The sequence below is a fragment of the Desarmillaria tabescens genome, assembly GCF_030435595.1.
Source record: "Desarmillaria tabescens strain CCBAS 213 chromosome Unknown EV420scaffold_81, whole genome shotgun sequence".
Classification (NCBI taxonomy): domain Eukaryota; kingdom Fungi; phylum Basidiomycota; class Agaricomycetes; order Agaricales; family Physalacriaceae; genus Desarmillaria; species Desarmillaria tabescens.
In genome coordinates, this window is record NW_026848380.1 from 63,984 (window position 1) to 83,457 (window position 19,474).

General features: G+C 47.2%; 5 protein-coding genes across 5 annotated transcripts; 2 read left to right on the top strand and 3 right to left on the bottom strand.

The window, feature by feature from the left end:
- The first annotated feature begins 218 nt into the window (after positions 1-218).
- EV420DRAFT_1168020 (uncharacterized protein) lies at positions 219-855 on the top strand. Its single transcript, XM_060466175.1, has 4 exons — positions 219-291; positions 345-525; positions 625-639; positions 688-855. Exons 2-4 carry the CDS (start codon positions 429-431, stop codon positions 810-812), a joined length of 237 nt encoding a protein of 78 aa, XP_060323402.1. The 5' UTR covers positions 219-291; positions 345-428; the 3' UTR covers positions 813-855.
- A 668-nt stretch (positions 856-1,523) lies between these two features.
- EV420DRAFT_1733408 (uncharacterized protein) lies at positions 1,524-3,428 on the bottom strand (the record flags this gene model as incomplete). The annotated part of the gene is made up of 4 exons (XM_060479952.1): positions 1,524-2,278; positions 2,322-3,233; positions 3,283-3,335; positions 3,392-3,428. The coding sequence occupies 4 exons, from the start codon at positions 3,426-3,428 to the stop codon at positions 1,655-1,657; spliced, it is 1,626 nt and encodes a 541-aa protein (XP_060323403.1). The 3' UTR covers positions 1,524-1,654.
- Positions 3,429-4,248: 820 nt separating this feature from the next.
- EV420DRAFT_1232973 (uncharacterized protein) lies at positions 4,249-4,665 on the top strand (the record flags this gene model as incomplete). Its single annotated transcript, XM_060466554.1, has 1 exon — positions 4,249-4,665. A coding segment is annotated over one exon (417 nt), but the record flags the coding sequence as incomplete, so codon positions are not given.
- A 1,560-nt stretch (positions 4,666-6,225) lies between these two features.
- On the bottom strand, positions 6,226-8,167 carry EV420DRAFT_1486137 (uncharacterized protein; the record flags this gene model as incomplete). Its single annotated transcript, XM_060470348.1, is given in 8 exon segments — positions 6,226-6,354; positions 6,431-6,462; positions 6,922-7,048; positions 7,068-7,269; positions 7,417-7,553; positions 7,672-7,816; positions 7,932-8,037; positions 8,110-8,167. The coding sequence occupies 8 exon segments, from the start codon at positions 8,165-8,167 to the stop codon at positions 6,226-6,228; spliced, it is 936 nt and encodes a 311-aa protein (XP_060323405.1).
- Positions 8,168-16,007: 7,840 nt separating this feature from the next.
- On the bottom strand, positions 16,008-16,684 carry EV420DRAFT_1650720 (uncharacterized protein; the record flags this gene model as incomplete). Its single annotated transcript, XM_060478491.1, has 6 exons — positions 16,008-16,059; positions 16,098-16,168; positions 16,214-16,348; positions 16,400-16,457; positions 16,513-16,545; positions 16,620-16,684. 6 exons carry the CDS (start codon positions 16,682-16,684, stop codon positions 16,008-16,010), a joined length of 414 nt encoding a protein of 137 aa, XP_060323406.1.
- Between the last annotated feature and the right edge of the window lie 2,790 nt (positions 16,685-19,474).

A 19,474-nucleotide genomic window follows, 5' to 3' on the forward strand; every position in this document is an offset into this window, starting at 1 on the left:
CTAATGCGAGTCTAAATCGGCAGCCCAGCTATCAGAAGACAATCCTTGATTGAAGGCCGTTACCTGGTGATCTGTACAATTCAGTTCGCAATTCGCGTCGGGATGGATGCAGGTATGGGCTTGACTTTTCAGGGGCTTTGACGATGGTGTGCCATTCTCATTCTTCATTATACCGTTCTGATGCTGGAAAAGGGTTATTATTCCGATTCGATGAAGCCGGCCCAGGATACATCTCACGAGACTTAGACGATGCGTATACTTATTCCACGTTCAGTTTTTATTTAAAGACCGGTGATTATATATCTTTGCTCTCTCCTCCTCTAGCTAACATGCTCTTTCCGCAGTACCTCTTTCATGGTTCTCGCAATACCAGATGTGACGACTTAGTCCCTCTGTATGTCTGCAGCTAGTGGATTTCGATATTGTCGATGTTCCCGTTCGTGGTGTTTGCCATGATTATTGGTGGGTTCGACGCTCGACTCGAAGGACAGCTACGTTTGACATCAATAATCCTGGTGAAGAAAGGTTCGTCTGGATATCTATTATGTAACCAAGTACGTCGCTTTCACTATTACCGGTTCAATGACCAACATTGGATCTCAGGCTCTCCAATTTGGAAGAAAGTGATGGTCTTCCTATGTGGGTGTTCCGACTCTTAGCCGGGCTTCTACCTCACAAGGCGTGCAGACAACTATATCAACAATCTATTCCTGCGGACCATGGCAGATCACTGTCAAGATAACGCCTCCCAATCGATTGCCGGACCACGATCAGCTATGCAGCTAAGCCAGAAAACGACAAAAGCCATGTAACTTCGGAGTGCGGGGAAATAATAATAGGTCGAGTTACATCGAAACTCGTGAGTGCATACAGTTCTCTTTGCACAATAATTCATTACTAAATTTTCGTGTAGACAGATGGAGCGTACGCCAGTCCGCTGCCACCGAAAGACTAGTCGTTATCCAAACTTCGACATAAAATCAATGGTGTACTACCTGGAACACATTTATCACGTATGGTGCTAACCGTGCATTGATGTACTTGTCTATATGTCAGTATCCTTTCGTCTAACGCCTGATTCTTTGACTCATATGGAACATTACAGATTGTATTCGTGTATATTTTGATCAAAAATACGCCCTGTATGAGACCGTGAACCAGAGCTAGCATGCATTGTCTATGTTCGCTGCTCGATGGTATGGAATCCTGTACTTGGGACGGTACCCCCCTCCGGAAATGTTTATCAACAAACTTGGAGCTCCGGTTGACCGCTATGAGGGTTCCATGTAACGCTTGCGGTCCTGCTCTTCGCATCGAAATGTATCCTCAATATTATCCGCTGGAGGCATCAATCTATCTGTTCCTACCTTCATTTCGCTTCGTTGTGTTACACTTCAGTTCAGGACGTCTTTCAACATCGAAGAGTCAAGCCCGCTTTACCTTTGCTGACACCATAAGCACCATGAAGATGGCGAGGAAGACGACAGCGGCGTGCATCTCCGACGCCGAGAAGAGCGGATCACCGTCACACGAGTTTGTTTTCACATTCTTGATGCAAAGATAGATAAGTGAGCGATCATAAATACGATAGATGCATGGCTGATGACACTATTGTACATAATTACACTTGCGCAAAGAAAGCTATTAGCCTATTTCAACAAAGTAATATTTTATCATAGACTTGTGCATCATGAAAGGGCGAAAGATTTTGATGCTGATCAAGATCTTCCATTCGGATCACCGACACCTTCTCAAACTTCCCATCGTATCGCTGCCGCCCTACTACCCAATGCTCTGGGACTTCGTACGCAGAAGTTGGGTTGCCTATGAATGAATACGAGCCATCAGGTATCGGGTATGCGTGATCAGCCACGATCTTGAAAGTATGGGGTGTCCCGTTGCTATCTTTAACCACAAGCTCGCCCCGCCGATGCTTCAATTTATTGGATGCCGTTGCCAGTCCCAGTACTTCGGCTAACTTGATACATGGTCCCTCACAGCAGTCGGCACCTGCGTCCCCGGTCCCTAGGACCCCCGATTCCAAAATAGAGCAGCTTTTCGGTAGATCTTCCATCGCCATTACCTGGTTCCATGACGGTCGCCAACGTTTGTGTCCGTCCCCAGGCTCAGGGTAGAAAAAGAGAAAATCAGTGTGATGCCGCACAGACATCACGTCTACGAGCGCTCCCCAGGCATCTTCTTCGGATTGAGTCTCGTGGTATAATGGGATAGACTTCAGGGAGAGAAGATATGCCAAGCCTGCGACTCTATCCAGGGGCTTCGTTGATACGCAAGTGTTTATCAATGATGCCCCCACGTACTTTTCCCGTCCAGCTCCAGGTGGCATGTCCCGCAATGATATACTCAACACTGACCTCCTGTAGCGTCCATGCACGCCTGAACCAACACCGATCACTTTCCAAGTCCTCCGCCTTCAAACAAAATGGTCGACCAAGCCCACTGAGGTAATACACCATCATCCTCTCGGTATTGCGATAGATAGCTCCAATGGTGGGAACGTCAACCTTCCACTCTTCTCTGCGTAGATCCTCCCTCTGCCCACCCGCTTGCCTCAAACACAAAACATCTAACCACACATACTCCGCTCCAAGGTTCAGCATCTCGATCCGGATGAGATTGAGGTCTGCATCTTTGGGAATCGGCACAGGCCATTCATAGCCATTGATGGGTGTCCACACATCCTTGCGCTCCTCGTCAGACACCCATGCATGCGATATTGCACACAGCCGTGGTTCATCGGCGACCCATAATGGCACCACCCGATTGGCATACAGATCCCAAACGCGCCGGGGTGGAGCTCTCCGTTCGGAAACCCTGTTATTGATGATCATATTTTTTCGCATTTTGCGATCCCGATTAGACGCTTTATAGATGTGTTTGAAAGATGTCAAGTCGCCCCAATACGGACGCAAAATAGCATAGACATTGCCAAAGTCATAATTGTGTGAGATGAAGGATTCGAGAGCGGAGCGCAAGATGAAGTCATCTAGAGTATACAATGTCTTGAGTTTTGCATTGAGCTCCTTCAAGATACCATTGATACCCAGGTCGACGCAGGGAGTATTGGCCAAAGCAGATCGTATGACAAGCTTTCTACCAGTGTGGGACCGTTGTTTCGGCACTGGAATGTTTGATTCTGCTTGACCGGTCTCAGTGAGGGCGGAGAGGGTGACCTTGGGGAGTTTCTCATAATTTTCCATTGTTAAATCCCTCTGGAATATGTTATTACTCGCCTTTCTATACATACATTGAAGTGCTTACCAATTCAGCCGACTTACTCCCCCCACCCAACCATTCCTCCTCCTTCGTCCGTCCTAAGTAGTAGCGGAATAAGAATAGCAAGTATCCAAAGTCAGACAACAATACATACCCTCGACGATGTGAATTGGCGTCAAGATGTCGTGCATACAGATAGTGTTACTCGTGCTGTTCTCGCGGTAAGAAGGAAGCTATGCAGAGTAGCGCCCGGACCATCAACCTGTGCTACAGCTTTCCATCAGCCGCAATGCCGAAGGATCCACGGTAAAGCATCATGAACAATCAAATACCTGTGATCTTCCTCTCTGTACTGGCGGTGACTGGAGTAATCAACATGTCAGGGAGAAAAACGACCCATGTCTTCCTCAAAACTTCCTTGTATGTGGGGACTGGTTCGTTCGCTCGCTGAGCAAATAAACGTAGGAAAAACAATCAGTTATCTGACATTTATGCGTCTGTCGCTCGCTAGAGGTGCACCTGCACCCACGACAATCATTCGTCGATGGATTCGAAAAGACGAGCATCGAAAACTTACCAGAGGGTGACTACTTGGCCCTTTAATCTTGTCTTCAGAATTTCTCATGCTTCCAATATGCTACCAACTAAGTTCAAGAATTAGATAGCCAGGACCATAGCCTTGCCATGCCGTCGAAGAGATATTATCCAGCGTATCAAAAGCCTTAGAACGTCTCCTGTCATGTCATAATTAATATTCGAATATCGTATCCGCTTGATATCGCAAATTTATGTGCTCAAGGAGTACCTTGTGCACCTCGTTGAGGTCGCCGGGCAACAGATTGTTTGAAATTCAAGCTCACATTGTCACCAAGCCACAGCACTGATCATTAGCTGGAGTTCTTTGCATTGCCCCTCTTATATCCTCCTGCCGGCCGCCAGAACATGCGCCTCTGTGACACATTCGTGCTTTCAGTGCAAGCCGAGGACCAATAATATCCAGTGCCTGTAGCTCTGAAAATGCGAGATTACCTTGATGTGGCGACGCCAAAACACAGAGACACCCTTGTCTCAATTGTACTATCAATACACAAGTTAGCGGTGGAACGACTAAGATGGACTACACCCACTACCGAGCGTGAAAATAGACTGTGTCGCATGTGTCTGGCTGACGTCGAGACCCCCGAACACGTATTATTTCGTTGCATCGGTGACGACGAACTGGGGACACATGAAGAGAAGGCAATCGTGGTGAGAAAGTTGCAAGACTTATGCAAGAGCTTCTGGAGTGATCTCGCTCACATGGCTCTGCCCTCCGCACCCCGCGAGGATACAGCACTACTGAAAGCTTTGGTGGCCCATCGTCAATCTATCGAGGTAACTGCGAAATATTGCTACCGAGTGCCGAAAAACGTGTATAAGCTACCGATGCACCGACCTTAATGAGGGACTGCAGATAGCAGTCCTGGAGGCCTTCAACTGGACCCTAGGTTCTACCCAGCAACTTAAAGTTGACCGTGAGCTCGGGCTTGGGTTCGGTTGGGGGTATCAGTGGATAACTAAGTACATGAATGTGATGCTAGAGTGTTAGTGTACCAATCATGTATTATCTACACCCGGCGTTCCCAGTTGGACCGTGCCGTGTAATACTACCTACCTACCTACCTACACAAAACCTTATTGTCAACCCACGCAAACTCTCCTTCAGAAATTCCGCCCTCATCTTCTCCCAGTACGAATGGCCTGGTGGCCAAATTCCTCAACGCATTCCTCGTCTCGACCATCCTCGGCATCTCCTCGAACCAACCCGTCTTGTGCGTGATACGCAAGGCCTCGGGATGTAGAAGAATCGTTCAATTGAGCATATCGTAGACGCTCTGGTTGCTTATGAACAGATTTAAGCACAGGAATTCGACGAGAGAACGAGTGCTGATGGTGCCGTGTGCCCAGCTGATTGTGGGTCGATCACAGGGTCGGTAACACATTTTTAGGGTGTGAAGGATGGGGAAGGGAATGTATGCGAGGCTTTTAGAGATGCCGAGCAAGTTATAGGTGTTGGGTAGGGCGAGGAGAATTCTGCGTTTGCGTGCTGCGTGCTTGCGTTTGCTTGCGTTTTGTTCGCGTTCATTTGCGTTTCGGGTCCGTTCATTTGCGTTTCCATCATTGCGTGTATATGGTGTCATGTGCGTGCCATTATCTACGAATGCGAGTGCTATTTAATGTTCTTGAGTCCTTCGAATATATCTTAATTTTCGGATGAACATAGCATGTCAGAACAATGTTATATATACTTAATGGAGGTAATTCAGTTGTTTCAGACACAACATACATCAAATAAGTTACATACAAGGTGCCCCAGATACACAATTAATCGACTGCAGGCCTAACGCAAGTCCCATCCTATGAACGCAATGCATCAACTTCGTGATGGTTGCGTCTGAATCATTAACGCACGCGTTCACTTGATTTACGCATGCGTTCACATGGTAACGCAAGCGTTTTGAACATTCTCGCAAGCGTTTAAATATTCACGCAAATGCACAGGCAGCCCACGCACGTCAAGAGACAAAAACGCATGCGTTACAAGGTTTGAACGCAAGTGTGACATACTCGTCACATTTGCGTTTCACTGGAGTTGAACTTGCCCAACATGCTTTTCGTCCTTCCGTGGCCTCGTATTGATTTATTTGGCATATCTTTTACTATAAAATACCTTAAAATCGTCTAAACTTCCCAATCAATATCCATAATAATGGTTTAACGGTGCCTTCAAGGCATTCCCTTACCTACGAGGCTACCATTTCTGTGATAAGAAACAGTACAGTATTCTAGTGTCTACAAGTGAGAATCATTGCTCTCTGGTTGTCTTCAGCTTCGCTTAGCAGGTCGGCAATGATTTTCGTTAGTATCAGCTGTTCCCGAGTCATCCGATTTGGTAGGTATATCAGCCTCAGCCCGACGCTTTCCGGTACCATTTGACAGCATTCTGGGTCATGGATGTGTGGCTTTTTGCACTTGTTCTCTTTCCTCCTCCTTCTCTTGTTCCATCTTATGCCACTGCTCCAGCTCCTCTTTGTCAAAAATCCTTGGAATCGGAATCTGCTTCCAGCAGCCAGGTGCCTATCGCACGCCTAATTTTTTTCTGTTAATTGGAAGCATTAGGGAGACATCTTTCAAGTACATCACTGGGACTTACAAGGATACCCATGAAATTTTTTGAGGCAAGATCTGTGCAAGAACTCGTGGTTCACAAGTGGGCGGAAACTTGAACTAATGTTCACGGCAATTGCGTTAGCAATGCTGTACTAACTACAAGGATTTTACACTACTAGAATACATAGAATGTACTAGAATGTATGACGGTATCACTGATAAAATGAGTGCATCCGGGGAATATGGGGAGAATGAGCGAGAATATTCATGCAAGCTCCGACATCTAAAAATAGCGATCCGTATTCTAACAAGATCTCAAGTTGATGGGCTCCCGCTGCGGCATGAGAGACTGGGTTGTGTCATGCCGCGATGCGTCTGCAGGTGAAACGCAAGGATGTCACACACGCAAACGCAAACGCATTTCAACTAACGCAACTGACTATTTAGGAAACGCATGCGTTCGAACGCAAATGCAAACGCAGGAGCGATAACGCAAGGCAACGCATCCACGCATATGGGTAACGCAGAATTCACCGTGCCCTGTTGGGTAGCTTGAAGTGGGAATGGCCGTTTCGATAGTCGAGGTGAGCTGGTTTGCACCTTTGGGAGATGCGATATATTCTACGTGGCGGATGGAGGGGAGATACTTTGTAGAGTCGACCTGTGCGAAAGGTATGTACGCGAGGCACCCGGAGAGTTTCAAGCAGAGCCGAGAAGATCCATAAATCTGGCTTCTCGGGCGCAAGGTTTGTCGGACTACAACATTCGAATGCTGGGGTGGCAGAGACAGAAGGAATGACGGGCATAACACGCCCACACTCCCGAGTATGCTCCAACGCAAATCCCAACCAAAGAGCTGATGCGCATTGCAGACCACAGCATCTGTTTATGTGCAACAAGGACATGCCGTGATCTACGCATATACGTGGAACAAGGATCGCTTGATTTTTGGATCACATAGCGCTGTGTTCGAATTAACGGAACATTAACATAAGCTGCTTCAGTGGGAGATGACGGATGGCGGCGCACAACGAGCAATCTTTTCTCAAGTGTGAGCCTTGTAAAGGATCTGCCACGGGACGGGTCTTCAACCCAAGACTGAGTACGATTCGGGCGTATATTGCCAAGGTAGATAGAGTCAAAGACACGACATAGTGGTAGAAATCCTAGATGAAGTTGTGAAAAAGGCCAAAAAACGGCGCATACATAGTCATCCAAAGGAGTAGGTAAATAAAGATAAATGAATGATGTAATTATTGGTCCATAGAAATTCGCATCCCTTACAGTGAGACTGGAACTGTCGACTTGGGTGTGTTGGCAGGCGATGTCTGATTGGAGCTGATGGATGCTGTCCAGCCCGTGTTGGATGAGGCTGCCGAGGTTGATCACATCGGGCCACATATCTGACATCGTGATTTTGTGGAAAGAACTTGGCAAACAAAGGCGGCGATATCGGCATTAGAGGTATAGGGAGGCTATTTCGACGTCGTCGCTAAAACCTGAGAGAAAGTTAGGACATTCGTTATAGATTCATGGGAACGTACTTTTGGAAAACTAGTGACAAGGTAATTCTGAAGAGCAACAGCGCGCATCCTAGCGTTTCCCAGTGAACTATCGTTTCCGGTGGTAGTCGTAGTCTTTGATCCGTGGCTTGATTGCAAAGGCGATGACTACACAAAGTCGTCAATGCGATGATGGTTGCATTGTAGAAATGAGACTTACTTGAAGGGACGCCAGATCCGAATTCTGCCGAATTCAATTCGACATGGACGCTAGACATCCTGCAAGCATGTTAAGAATCAGGGTATTTCGAGCTAATACACGAAGTAATGAATACTCGAGTAAAACCTAAGTTGAGAGCGAGGATGTCCGAAAGCCGAGTTCCAACCACCAAGAGGGATCCGTAAGAGTGTTAACAAGCGCTAGGCGTAGTTAACGGGGCGTCAGCAAGCGCTAGGCGTAACTAACAGGGTTTCCGAAAAGCGCTAGGCGTAGTCGGGAAGCAATTGATTGGCAAGCGCTTGGCGTAACCGATCAGAGATGCTTAGTTCACACAGTTAAGTGGACTTCGAAGATGAGTAAAATAGCTTAAGATTCTAATACAAGGACAAGTACCGTATCTATATACCAATATTAAGGGATTGAGTCATTATTATTCTAGTATTAGCAAGAAGAAGAGAGAAAGTAAGAGAAAGTAAGAGAAATTACTAGTAAGCCGAGGTCAAGACCGAGAAGGCCGAGAGCAGGCATGTGGTGACTCATGTATAGACCGAAAAAGACACGAGATCCATAACAAAGCAAAGTATGAGCTGCGCAAAGCGAACAAAATGACAAACGAGCTCGTACCTCTTTCTTCCCGTCGTTCGTTTACCGTGTACATGCCACCAAAACGTCCATACCTAAAGCACAGTTCGAGCATCACGGAAAAACACGAAAGGTCATCCTACTTCCGGCGAAGCAGTGAGGCAGTGGGTGTGGAGAGGGCGTGGCCGGAAGTGGCAATGAGGACCAGGTGAGTACATCCCTTAACGCGTGGAAAGACGAGGATCTTCTGCGTGATACAGGGATCTTCGTCTAGTCAGGAGCGGGAACACATTGCAATTCTGCCCTTGCTGGTGTACCAGTACTGCTCGTGTCCACCTTGCGTGCTCCGTGCTTGCCGGGAAGCAATACGTGGCTTCTGCAGAATAATACGACTCCCACGCAGCTCAGAGTGCCATGGAGATCACCATACTCGTGTTCAAGGAAACCGGTCGAAAGGGAGAATGTGGGAACTTGGTTATGGCAGATTAGCCTCGCCGCTCTTCAAAACTAGTTACCGGGGTTCGTCCAGTTCGTAAACCAAGGTTATGTATGTGACAGTTGTTCAGGATATCGGTGTCCATATCCAGGATGATGGTGGGGCGTGAGATATGCTCGTTGGCACCAGGGTACTTCGATGCGAAGACAGCGTTCTAGGAGCTTACTTGGTACATCCAGACTGGGTAGGTTTTTACGCACAAAATTCTGACGTTCGACTCGAAGCGGGAGAGTTGATTGGTGTCTTCGAGGGAGGGAGATGAGCCGTGGCGAATGTATCATCGTATATTCGATGTTCGGAGGGTGTGTTACAGGCTAAAAAGTACATTTCGAGTCGACCAATATTCAGGGTATGTAGGCGAAGGCACTCGAAAAATGGAGAGGAGAAAGCGTAGCTGAGAAGACGCCCATATCGAGCTTCTCAAGCACAAGGTTTGTTGGTATACAGTCCTTGAATGCTGGGATGGCAGAGCAACAGCGATGGCGCGTAACGTGCAAGAGACATCTACTCTCCCGGATATACTCCGATGCAAACCCGAAATGCGAACAGCCCGTGATTATCGTGGACCACAAGCGTCGAGGTAGTAACAAGGCTACACATTCATGGAAAGGAGTCCTATCTGATTTTTAAACGACGTGGGGGCACAGTTCCACAGGGGAACCGGCAGGAGAGGTTGGGTTGGCGCGTGCAAAGAGCAATGTTTCCGAAGGTTAGACTGGGAACGTCGTCCTGTCGTCTTGTGTGTAGGCGGGCGATTTCTGATGATGGAGTCGTCTAGCTGGCATTGGGCGAGGATGATCACATCAAGGCTTACGTCTGCCATCCTGACTTTGTCCGAAGAGCCGGGCGAACGGATTACGAAAAGGAGGTGATATCGAGATTAGTGGTGTAGGAGGGGATTTGGATCGTGAAGAAGCTCGACATTCTATACCTTAGAAAGAGTTAGATGGCTCCTTAGAGAATCATAGGAACGTACAAATAGAAAACCCGTGACAACTAATATTTGAATGATGATAGCAGTGTGCATTCATAGCCTTTGCCAGTGATATAGGAATGCATCAGTGGTTAAGTGGTACCACATCACATAAAAACATCAAGCCTCTTACCATTCAAGTCCCTTTGCACAGGAGAATGAACGTCTGATAAACGGGGGTGGAGAAAGGCCCGACTCCATAGTTGTGTTCTTGGTTCGTGCCATGATTGCAAAGACGAGGGCTACACGTAGTCATGGTCATCAAAGCGACGAAGACGCATAGTAGGAGTAGAACTTACTACGAGGACCGTCAGATCGAACTCCACCGGATTCAACTTGTCACAGACGCTTGACTTCCTACAAGTGTCAGCGATGTAAAACAATGACTCGAAGAACGCGCACGTACCTCTTCCCTCCCACCCTTCATTTACTGGCTATATACCGCGAACACGACCATCCCTACAGCACAACTCGTTCGTTCACTGACGTAAACGAACGGCCGCTCTGAATTGGGCGAAGTGATGAGATGGAGAGTGCGTCAGCACTAGCACTGGCAGCGAAGACCAGGAGTGTGCAGGCCTTAACGCGTGGAAAGGGTGGGTCTTGCGTGTGATACGTGGATCGTCGTCCTGTCAGGCGCAGGAGCCTTCTTAGCGCACTGCACTTAATGCCCTGCACTCGTCATCCTCCATGCGTGCTCCTGGTTTTCCGAAGAGCAATACACCATTTTGGCAAAAACGTCGACTCGCAGGCAGCCCGGAATGATATGTAGGTCACCGTATTCGTGTTGAAGGAAATTGGTTCGAAGGCGGAATGCAGGAACTTGTTTACGGTAGATTAGCCTCACTGCTCTTCAACTGGGGTTCGTCCAGTTCATAAACCAGTCAGCAGTCTTCGAGAGAGCATAGAAGTCACAGCAGCATGAGGGCGAAAAAGAAAGAAGCACGCTTTGTTTGCTTCCCTGGTACCAAACAAGCCCGGCGCGTAGCGGGCCTGTGCGCATGGGGTGTCTGGGGTACTACCGTCAACACGCTTCGATCAAGGGACTTCTCGTAACCTTTACGTGGTCCCCGCTTCTCTAGTCCATCTCCTTTCCTCATCACTCTTCCGTGGAAAGTTTTCAACGGAAAGTGTACACTATGAAGATGACACGACGCGTCGTCCCAAAATCAGCTGCCCAACTATCCCACTTCACTGACCCATTTCGCTTCATCAATCTTCCATGTACCTGAACAATCTTGGTCCCAAAATCGGCGGCTCAGCTATCAGAGGATGTAAAATGAACGGACGCCCGGTGTCCTTACCTGATGACCTGTACCAAACAAGCTCACAATTCGCGTTTGGGATGGATGGTCCGTGGAGTTAAACATGGGTTGGATTCTGCAGGTAGTGTTGATAATGGTGAGTCGCTTTCTTTCTTCGTTGTAGCCCAACGACGCTGGAGAATTTGATGAAGCCAGACGAAGTTATGATACTGAGACAATGCACTTCCTCGTTCTACGTTGAGTCAAAGACTGGTATATTTATGTATCTTTGTTTTCTCTTCTGCTAGCTAACGTGCTCTTTCTTCAGTAGCATATTTTCTCCGTTTAGTCTGATGGCCCTCGGTGTATGCAGACATTATTCCGTCAGTCGCCTTGCATGCGTGCCGGAACTAGCGACAGACCGGACAAATGCATATCCTCAGGCATTCATTGGTACATATATTTCTCTCCAAGAATGAAATGTATCCTCATCCTCGCTTTAGATTATGAATTCATCATATTTCAGTAACGTGATACCAACAACCGATCCCCGCATGCCATTTCGTCTGATATGCAGATCACTCCCAGTCGATGGACGGACAGCCGACATCAGCTAAGAGGCTAAGCCTGAAAATGACTGGGGCCTGCTTTGGGTCCTGTACCCCGGGAGTGCCGAGATCAAATGGTCCTACGGGGTACACTGAAAATGATGAATGCACACCCTTCCCTTTCACGGAATTCGTTGACTAAATCTTCGCGTAGGTAAATCAAAAGTACGCCAGTCCACTGACACTGAAAGATGGTTGAACCCCTTTCAAATCGACCCAATCTTATAAGAATCTGTCTGACAAATATTCGACGTCGGCCTCCCAACAACAACAGATAACAATACTGCTTGCTTCGAGGTTCTTCCTCTATTTCCTGCGATCTGCTGAGTGCTTGCAGAATAAATAGTGTACCATGACGAATTTATTCATCGTGGATGCTTTGCGTACTGACTGTATGTTGGTATCCTTTTGTTTAACGACGGTTTCGCCTCACATGGAACATTTTAGGTCTGTATTCGTGTACACTGAAATCAAATATTACGACTTCTCAATTCTTCTGCACGCACGGTACACGACTGTCAGCCACAACAGGTAAACACGATCTATTTTGCCACGTAACGTTATAAATTGTGACTTTAAGATAACACGACCTCTCTGCAGCTTCTTATCAACACACTACGGAGCTAGTGGATTGCTTGAGATGTAGTACACCGACCCGTTTGTCTAGACGGAGACTACAGTATCCGTTGTAACCGCAGATATGAACGGTGCGGGGCAGTCAGTGAGGGGAAAGGAGACTCGGAGTTCCTCAAGAAGAAAAAGTAAGGATGCTCCCTGAATCGAGGTGAAGGGGATATGCTACGTGTGAAGGCGGCATCGTCGAACGCAGTCAACATAGCGAAGAAGGGAAGACTTTGACAATGCAGACCACGCACCCCTTCTCATCCAGCGTAATCAAATGCTGCTGACCTGACTACAGCTGCGTAATTTTCTGAGGCCCCAAACCCTTCACCAACATGGGTTCGTAAACGATATAACACGGCGTCTTGCTTCCCGTCGTAATACATTCGCCAGTCATGCCATTTCCGAGCTCGCCTTTCTCCCTGGAACGAAAGGCATAGATGGCAAGAAGAGGCAAAGTGAAAGAGACAAGCTAAAGAATGGTCTGCACCGGAACGATGCTATCTCTGGACTCCGTAAGTAGGGGAGAATGTGGGCTCGAGCAGATCTCCGCCGTGATTCGGAGTCTTTTTGTCCAAGGAATGCAGCTTCACAGTGGGTGCGATGATGCTAGCAATCTTCTGGGAGTCACCCGATAGTATCTAGTAGCAAACATGACAGTGCTCCTTCGAAGGCTTCGTAGATGCTGATGTTGGTTTTGCTACCAGCACAAGGAACGACATGAACTGCTGTATGGCCCGGTGTACGCCCCTCCGGCCCGTTCTTAAGGCCGCGGTTGAGTCTGCCATGGCCGGGCCTTCCATCTTCTCTCCTTGTATTTACTGTATAATTACGACCAAGTGTTCATGGGGTGTTACGCGTTACACCTAGTGTTCAGTGGGCAAAGTGTTCATACAGGGTTCAAGTGCTATATTTAGGCAGTCTTGGGCCGCGCAGCGACGAAAAATTGCTATATTTGTCGTGCACAAGCAAATTGGAGACCCCGTTACCCGTTACAGTTTCCCAAAAGTGTTCAGTTCACGGGTCACCGTTACGTGTTACTGAACACTTGGTCATAATCATACAGTACCTCCACTGATGGGCTTCCAGAAATCCACACGCTCCTCATAAGATATCCACGCATGCGATATTGGCAATATCACATGCATGGATATCTGACGAATTGCCCATGGCATTTCCTGGCAACCTAGAATGGCACTAGCATACAGATCGAGGTGGATTATTTCCGTCGGAGGGACACAAGTTTTTATTTCTGCAATGCATTCATCCTTGCCTTTCAAAGAGCCTGACAAGTGCGTACCAGCGTCGTCCAGTCGAAATCGAACAGTGACTCCGTGATCAACCATCCCTTCTCTTGCATCTGGGGGGTTTTCATCCTAGTGGTAGCGGAATGAGGATACCAAGCAAGGGTCAAAGGTCAGACGACGACACATACCAACGTAAGAGATGACATGGTTTGGTAACAAGCTGTGGTCGCATTAAACGTGTAATTGGTGCTGTCCTCGTGGTAAGAATGAAGCTGTGCGAACTAGCGCCCGGATCATCAAAACGCTCAGCATCTCCCGGCCGGCCGAGGAATAGATGCTGTGTTTGATATCTACGGCCTGATGAAGCCACCTTCGAGGAAACGTGCGCCAGTCGAAAATCTGGGGCTAAAATGAGGGAGGACAAACATGCTTTTAAGAGCAGGTTTTCCTACCAATAGACTTAATATAAACGTAGACGATACGGAGGGATTCGTGAATGGCAAAACTAGAACTGTCGAAGTCCTCTGAACGAAATGCAGGAAGTATCCCATCCGCAACGTTGCGTGATATGAAAACGAGAAGAAAAAGATGTACAAACCGTCGTCTCACTAAAGGCCCCGATTTCTGGAGAGGAAGCAATGTCATCCGAAACTAGAACCGGAAAGATGAACCTGAACGTGAAATCCAGCAACTTATATGAACATTAAAAGAAAATGAGAGCACACAAAAGTACCCGAATCTGCTGTGGAATAAACACAATAGCTAGGCAACGATACAATGAAAATATAAGTACCAGCTCGCTCGTGTTTCCACCACCAGCGGAATGAAACCACACTTGGTTTCGTTGATACTGATGTGGGTTGGTGGATGTGAAGACGAAAATTTGGTCTTATATTTCAGCCATGGTGAACGAGCAGACTATTAAGAGCACCTATCAAGATGAGAGTATATGAGCCGGTACACTCATTATAGCGAAAAAAAGTCTACAAAATCACCACACGATGGAATTATCAGTCCCCACACAACATGACATGAAACCCACGAGAGCTCTCATTCCGAAACTACGCATTATCTGCTCCCGGTATTGCAATCTGAAATCCAAATTCCTCCATGGCATTTCTCGTCTTCACCACTATCGGCACACCCCCGAACCACTTCGTCTTGCACGTAATGCGCAAGTCTCCAAGATGAGGAGAGTGTGTCGGATCGAGCACATCGTACATGCTCCCCCTTCTGACGACGGGATCGAAGTCGTGGATGTGACACGAGAGAAGTCTGGTTAGAGAACAGATGCTGACATAGTCGTTCTTCAACGACAGCGTTGAAGACGAGCATGCGCTTACGCGAGCAATCAACGTTGGCTTGGGATGTCAGATATATCAACATCCTTAGCCAGGGTGATGGCCGGGTGTGGGACCGACAGTGAGGAGGGGAGCACAGAGAAAGATGTATACGCGCGCGCACGGGAAGTTCGCTGAGAAGCATGTTCCAGGAGTTAGTTTGGTACTGCTGAAACTGAGAGGGCAGGCGCACAAAACCCTGACAGTCGACTCGAAGTAGTAAACTGATTGGTTCGAGGACGGTGATGTGCTGAGCAGAGCTGAATCGCCCATTCGAGGTCACGGAAGGAGTGGGAAATGCTAAAAGCTATGATGTACAGTCAGCTAATGCTGAGGGTATGTGGGCGTGGTGGTAGAAGAAAGGCGAGTAGAGATAGGAGGACCCGTATATCGAGCCTCTCAAGCGCAACGAATGCTGGAGCAGCAGAACTAGAGAGGATGACATGCATGACATGTCAAGGCTCCCAGGTACACTTTGATGCAAGCCCGACATACATAGGTGTCACAACGAGCACACCAGAGAACGAGCGGTTTCTGATCCACATGGGACCATGTTGCAATTGACGGAACATTAACAGAAGCGGATTCTGTGGGGGATGGGAGATGGGCGTATACGAAGTGTGATCTTGTTCAAGTGTGAGGCTAGAATGGTGACTTGTGTGTGGAGGCAGGCTATTTGTGATTCGAGTGGATGGATACCATCGAGCCGGCATTGTGCGAGGCTGCCGATCGTTATGTTGTCAGAGAAGGTAGGCGAACGGGTTAGGAAAGGGAGATGATGTCAATATTAGGTGTAGGAGGCTATTTCGGTGCCGTCGTGAATATCTGAGCCAGAGTTACTATCAGTTAGCTCGTTACAGATTCCTGAGGAACGTACGATTGCAAAACCAGCGTCATCTGATGTTTGAACAATGACAGCAGTCCCCGTTCGTAGCACTTTTCAGTGATCTATGAATGTGTCAGCAATTGAACAACAGCATATAATATAAAAACATCAAGAATATTACCTTCAAGATTACCCTCGCATAGGAGAGAAGGGCGGCTGATAAACACAGGTGGAGAAAAGCGTCCGGCCGTGGACTCGCCAGCTGTGGCCTTTGATTCGTGCCATGATTGCGAAGGCGAAGACTACACATAATCGTCAAATCGGTGAAGGAGTATCATACGAGAAAAACTTACTGGAAAGGACGCTAAATCGAATTCTACCGGATTCCATCCGACACGGATGCTTGACATCCTGTAAGAATAGTATGAGCTGCGGAAAGCCAACGACTTGACAAACGATCACGTACCTCTTATCCCTCAACCACTCGCTCCACAGTTCACTGAGCACACCCGGATATCCGGCCCTCCGGTCTAGCCTTTACCGTCTAGATGCCAGCGACACGTCCATCCCTACAGTATCGAGCCAATCAAGATGCGTTGCGTCAGAACACGAACGGCCTCTATCCACGATGAGACCATGGAGGTGGGGGGAACGCTCAGGCAATGGTAGTAAAGACTGGGTGCATGCATCCCTTAATGCGTGGAAAGAGTAAGTCTTGCGTGTGATACGCGGATCGTTGTCCTGTTAGGCGTGGTCCCTGGCCAGTGTACCTTCCCTCCTCGTTGTCCTCCCTCCATGCTCCATGCTGGCAGGAAAGAAATACACCGCTGAGAACTCGACTCCCAGTCATCTGAGTGATGTGGAGGTCTCCATATTCGTGTTCAAGAAAACCGGTTGAAGATGGGACCCCAGGAACTCGATTATGGTAGATTAGCCCTCATTTCTGTCTTCAAACTGGGTACCGCGTTTCATCTAGGTCGGCAGTCTTCGAGAGAGAACGGCAGCTTGGAGGCATGAGGGCGAAAAGGAAAGAAGCGCGCTTTGTTTGGCTTTTGGGGGGCCAAACAATCCCGGTGCCCAACGGGCCGTGCGAACTGCTCTCCAGGGTACCTTCGATCAAGGGCCTTGTCGTAACTTTTATCGCAGTCCCCGCTTCTCTAGTCCATCTCGCTTCCTCAAACCTCCATTCCCGTATTTTATAAAATCGATATTCTACACCATGGATCTTCCACAAGTCTTCGTCCTGAATTCGGCAGCCCAGCTATCAGAAGATTATTAAGGAATGGAAACTTAGCATCATCGAGGTCGCAACTCACTCTAGGGATCAATAACCAATGAGATAGAAATGGCTTCGAATTTTTGAACTTTGAAACTGAGTCATTTTTATTCTCTTGTAATGTTCTGACGTTGGAGAAGAGTTATTGTTTCGTTTCGGTGATTCTGGGCCAGAGACTTAGATGAAGCACTTCCCTATTCCGTGTTCAGTTAAACAAATACTGGTATTCAAATATCTTCATTCTCCTTGCTTGTAGGCAACGTGTTCTTTCTGTGTCAGGTCGTTTCCTTCGTATGGTACAATAATGGTCCTCATAACACCCAATGTGATTTCGCACCCCTTTGTACGTCTACATTGGACAGATTTCGTGACTATCGGTGTTAATGTCCACGTTGGCCGTGATTAACGGCCAGCATGACGCTCGACGCTCAGGATGGCTATGTTCAACGTCAATGGGTATCTCTTCACTGAGTTAGTCGCATTTTCTGTTCATTATTCTATCACTTACCTTGATACTCGGTGGCCAGCCTCTTCACATCAGCACCACCGTCTTCAAGGGAAATCAACTACACACCGGGGTTCCTTGGTACGTAAACCATTTCCCAGAATGACATATATCCTCATTCCAATTCTAGACTATGAACTCTTAGTCTTTTCACAACATAAGATTCCAAAATCTATTCCTTCAACCTCGGCTCTACTGTGAATCTTGCACTCCTCATCGATTAAAGGACCAATGACATCCACTCCGCTGTTAAGCTAGAAGGCAACGAAGGATCGTGTCGTCTCATGGACCTTCGGGATTCCAAAGCAGAATGGCATTGAAAATGCAGGTTACATCGAAACTTGTGAGTGTAGATGCTTCTCTTTTCACAGGCACTCGCTGACCATTTGTCTAGGTACATGGAATATACCCCTACCTACAGCTATTCAAAGACTGGCATCCACACAAAATCGACCAAGTCTCATGGGACCCTGTGCAACCAGCATTCAGCATTGGCACCAGATAGCGATGCGCAGATCCGCATGGACCCTTCACAATCATTGATAGGCATTCACAGATCCATGCGCTCCTCAGACATCCACACATGTGATATCAACGATATTGCATGCATCATCGCCATTCTTCGCGTCTGGTAGCCAAATGGATACACAATATGGGCAGACCTTACCCCATAAGTCATCTTATATGCACACTGGGACCAATGTTGATATTGACGACTGATCTGAAGGAGAATCTTCCTGTCCCATATCGAGTGTTCACTAGTGTGTACACCACGTCCCAGGTCGATATTATCCTCATTCCGACCTTAGATTTTGAACTCTTCATCTTTCAGTGACATAGTGTCCAACTGTGCAATCTTCCAACTCGGACCTCACCATGCAGACCACTTTGAAGATTATGGTCCCCATCAGTTGAAGGGCCAATGATATCTGCTACATGGTTAAATCAGAAACACCGAAGGATTGGGTCATCTCATGAAGCTTTGGAGTGACAAGAGAAAATGATAGTGTAAGTTACACTGAAACTCATGAGTGCATGTGCCCCTCTTTCACAGGCATTCACTCACCAATTCTTCATGTAGGTACATGGAATATACCCATGTTTGCTGCCACTTAAAGGCTTGTTTCGATTCAAAATCAAGGTAGTCTCATCGGAATCTGTGAATATTTGGAATTGACACCAACTAAAGGTGGAGCAGTTCGAGGTTCTTAGAATCTTCCATTTCCTTCCATCTGGTACATGCCTTTATCTGGATGCAGAATAAACAGTGTATCACATGGAATTCATTTATTGTGAATGGCGATAACTGGATTTGGTGTAATTGATGGTACATTTGAATCCTTTCATTTGATTTCAATTTACATGGATACTGATCTAAGTGAGTTGAAATCGTCTTTAAAGATTATGATGTTCTCAATTCTTCCACATGCTCTGTACATGACTACTGACCTTAGTGACAAACATTAACAAAGAAAGAGCTGTGTCCTTAAGTTAATTACTCCTTCGATCCATACAATTCTATATCTCACTTTTGGGAACCTGATTAGCATATGACAAAGAGCCCAACCATGGCAAGGCCAATTCTGCTCTGTATCATCTCTGTATTGTTAGATCATTTATCTTAATAACAACTTCTCTAACTTCTCA

Bases quoted from the DNA above. Each gene is read 5' to 3' on its own strand.
- EV420DRAFT_1168020 (XM_060466175.1), top strand. From the start codon at position 429: ATGTTCCCGTTCGTGGTGTTTGCCATGATTATTGGTGGGTTCGACGCT.